We start from the raw sequence: 8,637 nt of genomic DNA, 5'->3' as shown, positions 1-8,637 counted from the left end.
AAATGCAATGTTAAAAACCACACAAGTCAATGAACTTAAATCTCACATGTGATCCAAAAACATATTCATACTTAGATGCTTCCATCTCATTTGATATAGTATCGATGAAGGAGATCTTAACACACTCATTCCGCCAAAGAGTATGTAGGTAACTACTAATGAAGCATTTTGCTTAGCAAAAGCATGATGCTCACACTAGACAATGGACATTAGGTTTATGTTCTCTTGGCCACAGGGCTAGTGAGATATTGTTGGAATTATACTTAATGACCAATCCTTCTATTTTTATCACAACTTGATACGTAGATATCTTATTATAAAGACGTGACAATTATTATGTTATTTATTATATAACATAATAATGCCCTTAGAATAGTTAATTTATTCAAAGATATATCAACTGTGATTTGAATGTGAGCATTATGAAATTATTTATAGTCAAGTATTATTATTGACTAGGACGATAATAATTAATATATTAAATTTATTATGTGAGTTGACTAATGATCACATATCACAAGTCATGATTTAAGATATCAAGTTAAATATATTAATATAAGTATTTAGAGTAATATTTATATTGATACGCCAACTATGATAATACTTCACAATAATTATTATGTATATGTTTATTCTTTTTACTAAATGAACAACAACTTGATTCAGAATTTTATTGTACCACAATATAATTTGTTTACATAAAAATGTAAAATATATACAATACTTTATGAAATTATTTTTATTATTAAGGCCATATGGGCACAAAATAATTAAAAGAAATTATTTTTATTTTTCCTTAAATTACCAAACTTTAGATGGATATGCTATATGGAACTCCCTTTCCAGTGACTCCTGGCCCTGAAAATGGCTTCAATAACTCATAAGGCATTACTCCAGCTCCATGTCTATTCTTCAAATTACTATTTGCATTCCTAGAGTCTATAATACATTCAATTTCCTTCAATTTTGTATTAAACCTTTCAAAGGCTTCCTTTATAGTTGGATTCTGAACCCATGATGGCTCCATGTATTGCCCAATGTATTCTTCATCTGGTGAATGTTCAGACAATAAGTTCAAGATCACCATCACTAACGTTGCTTGAATTTGTGATGGGAAACACTCCAAAAGAGTGTCCTCAGGTTTGTTTAGAAATTTTTTCCATTCTTCTTCAGAAGGGTCTTCTGTTGGCATTTTGTTTCTTGCAATTGTGGGTCGATTAGGGAAATAGCCTCCATAAGCATATTGGGAAAAGTTCACAGCTGCATGATGACCAGATGCTACCCAAGCAATTGTGCTGATGATGTCAATAAGATCTTTTGATGTATTAAGATTTGGCCACCATGGTTCTTCAGATTTGTCCCCATGACCCACTTTTCGAATTTCTGCCCACCATGCTTGGAGCTCTTGGTCAGACTCAATGGTTATTGGGTTTGGATAATAATGTGTGACATACTCTGTTACCCACTCTTTTATGGCATTCCATATAAGCAAACCGTCATTGGCGAAAGGATAATCTTCTATTGTTAGCTTTAGGCCATGTGGTGCATCAGAATCTGCCACAGCCATTCCTCTAAAAAGAACAACGAGCAATAAGAGAAAATGATTGTTCATCAATACGATTTTAAAGAGAAGGGAAAAGAGAAAGAAAATCCTAGAGTAATTTTATAGTATATACCTTTCAATAAGATCATTTGGAAGCGCTTGCAAATCAAACCGCCAAAGTTGATCATATGTCATAGAACTTAATTCCATTGAATATTTATTAGAAAAGAATGATATTTCAATGACCCCATTTGCACTTATAAGGACCTCACGTGCAAGGGAATTAATCTCCATAGTATATCTCAAATGTGGAAGTAATAATCTATATATTGGATGCATGCAACTAAGTTGCCTATGTGTTGCAATTATGAAAGGTTCCATGGCACAGTGACTCCTCAACCTACAAAGAATATTTACATGAACTAAGTTAGCACTACTAAGCTTCGCTGAAATTTATCATACCCACTAAATGTTAAGATTCGCACATATATTAAATGAACACTTATTTTGAATCTTGAATTTGGAAAATGTTTTTTGTATTGGTATTTGAAATAACAAAATTCTAAAACAAGTCCTTAAAAGTAAAAATTAACAATCACATTTATTCAAAACTTAAAAAGATGTGTAATTAAAGCGATAAAATATTGATATTTAACCAGAGACTAAATTGTTAGTAAATAGTTGAATTATTTAATATTTTAATTAAATACTTGTTTGATTATTTTTTAATTTCAAAAACTAATACAACAACGTCTTACAAATTCAAATATCAAACTAGGTGTTTACTCTATATTAAATACATTGCATAAGATAATGATATGGTTGCTAGTACTTACCAATGACTTATAAGTTCATGGTAACCAGAATCATGGGCTAGAACATGAGCTTTTGCAAGCCTCCAAAGCCAAAGATTGGTAGAATGAGAACTCGAATGAGAATCAGGTGTGAAGACTTGTTTCCATTGTGACTTGCCATTCATAGGTGGTCTAGTGAGCTCAATGGCTAGTGGCTTCAATGTGCCTTGTTTAGTAAGGGAGAACAATGTTCGTGATCCATATAGTGTGGTGCCCTCAATCTCTCTCACTTTCCTTACGTATGGTAAGAATAAATCATGGTAGTCTAGCATGAATAACTTCTTCTCTTTAATGGCCTGCATTATAGAAATTATACAAAGTTTTAGCACAATAAATCCATGTTCTGAATTTGATAAAGTCATCAACGCTATGGTACCTCTTCAATTGTTCCATAAGTGATTATTTGTGGCTCAATGACTTCTCTAGTTATTGCTGAATCTTGTGGGCCGTAAATTTGGGGGTCTAGTTTACTCGTCAAAGGCCATTCCTAAAAATATGAATAGAACAAAAAAATTTAAAAATTATTATTATTATTATTATTATTATATATATATATATATATATATATATATATATATCTATGAGAGAGATTCATTTACTCTAGAAATAAGTTTACATAAACTTACTTCATTCAATAATTTATGTTTTATATCAAATTTTAATGATCCAACCGTTGAATTTAAAATTTTTAATGCATAGATTAAATCTGTAAAATTTTAAAAAATTTAAAAATCATTTTATACTTCGTTTCATTAATTCAAATTGACGAATAATTATAAAAATATTATATTTGTCAACTTTGGTTTTCAAATTTTTTAAAAATTTGCAGATTTGATATATGTATTAAGAACTTTAAATTCATTGATTGAATCATTAAAATTTGATATAGACTTATTCCTAGAGTAAACAGATCTCTCCTCATATATATATATATATATATATATGTGTGTGTGTGTTTTAAAGATGTAATAAAAATATTTGTAGCTACTCTTGCCTTCACCAATTGGATTTTATTTGGGTGGACACCTGCCAAAGTTTCCCTAGCAAATTCCACGTCTGAAAACCAAAAGAACCTGTCCCCTACAATTCAAAATTAAGTACACTTTCAATAAGGAAACTTGGAATGAACTTTCATTCATGGTAGCCATAGATGAATTAGGTTAGGTTTATTAATTTCAACCACTTTAAAGTTGCAATCAATATTAACATAAATCTCAAAAAGAAAATTAGAGAATGTTATTTTTCTTTTTTCTTTTTTTTTTCTTTATTTTTGTTAATAAAATTTAGGTAGGTTAACTAGGTCTCAAGGCCCAATATCTTAAATCCTGACTATGTTCATACTTCCTTCCATTATTTTTCCTTTTAAGTTCTCACTCGATTTATTCTTGTTAAATATGCAAGGCTATAATTGTGTTGGGTTGAAGTTCTTTTTCCTCTGGGACATTGGTTTCATAGCCTATCTCTTGGACTAAAGCAAATTTCTATTAGATATGACTATGAGACTTCTTTACCCAATCCACGTTATATTTAAATTCACTACAACATTCTTTCGTCTTTCCCTAATCCATATTTTAGTATTTGTTCGAATTAGTTTATTTTAGACAATTTTTTTTAGCAATTTTACGAGAAAAATCTTAAAAACAAAAGATTTTTTTTTTTTTTTAAAAAAATCTTCTATCAAATACACACTTAATCAAAAAATTTAAAACGTTATTTTCTTGGATTTTATTTGACCTTCACGTTATACTAGGACTTCTTTATTCACAATTTCATTCCCACATTATACTTGGAATCCCAAACATTGAGTAGAAAACAAAGTACTTGTCCAGGCTTAAGGTATGTTCAAGCATACAGTGATACAAGATTACATATAAGAGAGAGGACAAAACCTATATCCTTGCAAGCAAAGTATTTAAATCCCTATACCAACCGAATCATCATCATTAATTACTAACAATGTTTAGCTCCCAACCCGAACCAAAATGCAATTAGTTAATATCAATATTTATATAGCAACATCTTTTGCACTCAATTAAAACTAGTACATTTAAATGAATAATAATTGTAAGGTTTATTTAGACACTAATTAATAAATTAAAACAGAGATGCAATAAACATATGTTTATTAGTAATATCAAATTTAGGTACATATAAAATAAACAATTTATATAACTTTACTTACTTTTAAATGCTTCTGGGGCATCAAAGCGTAAAATATTCTGACTATCATTAGCAACTTTGATCATCTTGGGAATGACTCTTTGGAGCAACGTTAATCCATTGGCCTTAAGTGGTGGCATATGAAACCCTTCTTTGTAGAGTGTGTCTATGTCTTCAAAGCTAACAAATCCTAGATTTGGGTCTGTGAGAATTGTGTCTAAGGATTCAAAAATTGCATTCAGCCCCAAGGATACCGTGGAAGTTGTAAACTGTGACTGCTTTATCTTAGAAAATGCCTCGTCGCGAGGAACATAAAATCCTGAACTTTTTATCTCAGACAATGGGTCTGCATGTATGACAACAAAGAAAAAGTGTTATAAACTATTATATTCAAATTCCACCATAAAGAATAATATTAAGAAAATCAAAGTGCAAACATACATTGTTTAAATCTTGTTGGCTAACTCCAAAAACATTTAGATAACACAAAGTTTTAGTAAGTCAAAAAAATTAAAAAGTTTATTAGTCGTTAATCAGATATCATTATTGATACGACTTTTATTTATTTGTTATAAAAATCAATAACTTACAATAAGTGATAACGTGTGATTAGATGACAGTTTACAAAGTCATTACATCACCTATTTTCTCTATAGCATGTTTTTTTCAAGGTTTAAAAATGGTCCACAATTATAATTTTGATCAAGATGTCAAAGTTTTTTAAGTTTTCACAACTATATCAATTATTGTTATATCTGATATCGACTTTTTAATATATTAATTAAGGATCGTGATGAAACCGCTAGAACCATAATTTAACACCTTGATCCATATTTAATTTTTACCTCTTTAACATCTTTCATTTCATATAATAGATTTTAATTTCTTAAATCGAAACAATTGTTGCTTGGTATATAGTAAAGTTGTTACATATATATAAACAAAGATAAAATTGACACTAAGATTAAATAACCTGCATCAGAGTGTTTTCGACCGGTACGACAACGTCTTGGATATGGATATTGTTTGTTGCCACCTAGAATAGGTCTTTTGAGATTAATGTTGGTATCAGGATCTCCAAGATCATTGTACACATCATAATCATATATTCTATCAGAACTTTTGCGTTCTCCTTCTCCATTCCCTCTCAAAAGAAGTAGCTCCTCACCTCTCAGTCTTTGTAATCCTCTTGGTGTTTGTGATGGCAGGTATGACTGTTCCATGTATAGATTAACAGATTAATTAATCATATATATAAAAGAGCATCATTGTGTTAAAAATTTTAAAAATAAAGAGTAAATAATATATACAATCAAACTGTAAATGATTTTTACACTATCAACTAATTAAAAATAGTTACGTGTGATAAGTTTGTTACTTTTTATATATCATAACTACTTAAAAATCATGTCTAATTCAAATTTTAATTCTAACCTTGTCAGTGAAGAAGACTCTCTTCACGGCACCCTCATTCTTGGGTTGAATCCATGAATTACAAGTGAAGTGAACTGGCCCATCAGGGAAACCATGAAGAACTATACTCTTTAGAAACACTTCCTCGTGTTGCTCATTTTCAATTATAACAGCACCCACGTTCCCAAAATCCAAGGGTAACTCAAATTGAGCCACATAACAGACTGCATCCTCTTTTGTCTCTATATTTTCAACCCAATTTTTTGGTGTCTTTTTCTCTGAGTTCGTTGCTTCATTTACAGATAAGGAGAGGTCAGATAGAAAGAAAAGACTTCTAAAGTTTTAGTATAATAAGAGAGAGAAAAATAAAATAAAATTGTAGAATTGTGAATTGATCTACAAGCATGTGCTATAATAAAATATTATAAAATTTTGTAATTAACCTGATCAAATTGACTTTCTAAATTACATATTTAAATGATAAATGACGTGTGCTTGCTTATTAATTTTTGTATACTTTTCATCAATTAATGTTTTATAAATTTGACCTCACTTTAGAAAACTCAAATGCATCAAGTGACTAAGGATAAAGTAAATAATTTAACTCGTTCATCATGAGAAAAATAATTAATAATATTCTAATATACTTATAATTTGTTATCTATGTGGATGTAATATTGACAATAATATTTTAACAAACGATTAAAATTACCTACTTTATTTTCTGTAAAATGTGATACTTATTTTAGAAAAGTCAAATCTTAACTGCTAGTTATAATTAAGCATGCAATAATTATTAATAATTGATCTTATAAGGGTGAATCAAGTAATATGTATGACATCATAACCCGTAAAAAAAAAATATATATATATATATATATATATATATATATATATATATATATATATAATAATGTAGAATCTTACCCAGATTTGGAGCGCACTAGTTTATTGAAAAGTTAAAAAAATATTTTTTTAATATTAAAAATTATTGTGATAAGAGAATCTTAATAAAGAAAACTAGTATTTAACAAATACTTCTCAGCATTTTCCAAAATTATAATATTAAAAAATGGGTGAACTTGCATTTAATAAGCTAAATTGAGATATTTTTTTGACCGGTGGTTGCCCCGTTAACAATATTAGCATGACAACGAAAAAAATTACTGTGTGTACGCTGTCGACAATAAATGGTTGAAACCATATTGGATATATTTTAAAACATTATTTTTTAAAAAAATAGATAAGAGTTGTTCCTTTTAAAAAAAATAGAGAAATATTTATTTAAAAAAATTTTAATTAAAGACATCAAAAAATTAAAAAGGATTTATTTTATTAAAAAATTCTTTTATAGAAAAAAAATTAAGCAAACAAACTCCATTATCAATAAATAAATAGCTTTTCAAAGTTTGTCCATGAATACATGTAAAACAATACTTTAATACTAAAATATTTATACCTGTAAAGGAGATATATCTTTTTAGTGTCTATTTGTTTAAAGATAATTATTCTCTTATTTTATATTCTAATTTTTTGTTTACTAATATATCTCTTAATGATGAAATAGGAAAAAGATGTGTATAAAAAAATGTTTCATCTCATTAATAATAACTACTCTTTTTATTTATTTATATATAGAGACACAATTTATTTATTTATAGAGACACAAAGTCTTTCTTCTACTAGTTTTCAATAAAATCAATACATTATTGTAAAATATTTTTGGCTTAAGTATTTTTTGCCCTTGTAATATATCTATTTTTTTCTTTAATTCTTAAATTTTTTGCTTAAATTTTGGTCCTTGCAATTTTAATTTTTTTTACCTTTGTAGTTACTTTTTCACCATTTTTTTTATGAAATATATGTTAAATAAATATTATTTCAAGTGAATTTAAATCTCTTGATATTTGATATGTCATGCAAAAATAATGAAAAAGTAATGATAAAGACAAACAATATTTTATAAGGATCCAAAGTTAAACAAAAAAAATTTAGTGATCAAAAGTGGAAAACAAGTATACTACATGGACTAACAAGATATTTAAGTCAATATTTTTTTTATTTTAAAATTCTTAACATGTTCTAGTTATTAGAGACATTTAAAAAATAATAAATAAATAAATAAATAAAACCCAAAGGAATAATGGAACTCACTTGGATCTAGATCATCACTCACAAGCTCTAAAACAAGTGTTTTCCCTACCAACTCTTTGATCCCATCAACCGCTGGTTTAAGAAGATTCCCTACAAACCCACCATCACTTTGACCAATAGTCACAACAGCTTTCACATTCACATTCTGAGATTTTGTGTTGGTTTTGCCACTGCTTGTTCCCATAACAGCTTTCATTTACTGAGACACACACCATGCACATATAAAAACCTAGCTTGTCTCTTGAGTTTAGGATGCTACACTTAAACACACAAAAACCAAATATTACTATGGACATTATGAGTATCATCTTTCCTATGTATATATAGGGGGAAATATGCACTGTTAGAGATTCAAGATTGATAAACATGTGAGTTCTCCAACATTATGGTGTTCTTCATGCTAATCGCAATATTAGCTGCATTTTGCCGTAACTTGTTAATCTTTCTTTGGTACCATTTGAGGAAAAACCGTTAAATTGCTTCAAACGTTTTTGCCAAATCAGAGAAGGTCTT

The 8,637-nt window shown here is 28.5% G+C and overlaps 1 protein-coding gene across 1 annotated transcript; it reads right to left on the bottom strand.

The window, feature by feature from the left end:
• Positions 1-646: 646 nt before the first annotated feature.
• On the bottom strand, positions 647-8,429 carry LOC109801182 (linoleate 13S-lipoxygenase 2-1, chloroplastic). The gene is made up of 9 exons (XM_020362228.2): positions 8,125-8,429; positions 5,992-6,260; positions 5,531-5,771; positions 4,580-4,903; positions 3,392-3,477; positions 2,774-2,884; positions 2,380-2,693; positions 1,677-1,943; positions 647-1,571 (listed from the first exon to the last, which is right to left on the bottom strand). Exons 1-9 carry the CDS (start codon positions 8,318-8,320, stop codon positions 812-814), a joined length of 2,568 nt encoding a protein of 855 aa, XP_020217817.1. The 5' UTR covers positions 8,321-8,429; the 3' UTR covers positions 647-811.
• Between the last annotated feature and the right edge of the window lie 208 nt (positions 8,430-8,637).

Source organism: Cajanus cajan, chromosome 1, assembly GCF_000230855.2.
Source record: "Cajanus cajan strain Asha chromosome 1, NIPB_CcT2T_4, whole genome shotgun sequence".
NCBI lineage: Eukaryota > Viridiplantae > Streptophyta > Magnoliopsida > Fabales > Fabaceae > Cajanus > Cajanus cajan.
This window is presented reverse-complemented; position numbering and strand designations above follow the sequence as displayed.

What these genes read in the sequence shown, in the direction of transcription:
- LOC109801182 (XM_020362228.2), bottom strand. Translation starts at nt 8,320, where the DNA reads ATGAAAGCTGTTATGGGAACAAGCAGTGGCAAAACCAACACAAAATCT. An exon ending in GAGTCTTCTTCACTGACAAG is followed by an intron (nt 5,772 to 5,991) that starts GTTAGAATTAAA and finishes TACATGGAACAG; the next exon opens with TCATACCTGCCATCACAAAC. An exon ending in TGCCCCAGAAGCATTTAAAA is followed by an intron (nt 3,478 to 4,579) that starts GTAAGTAAAGTT and finishes TTTGAATTGTAG; the next exon opens with GGGACAGGTTCTTTTGGTTT.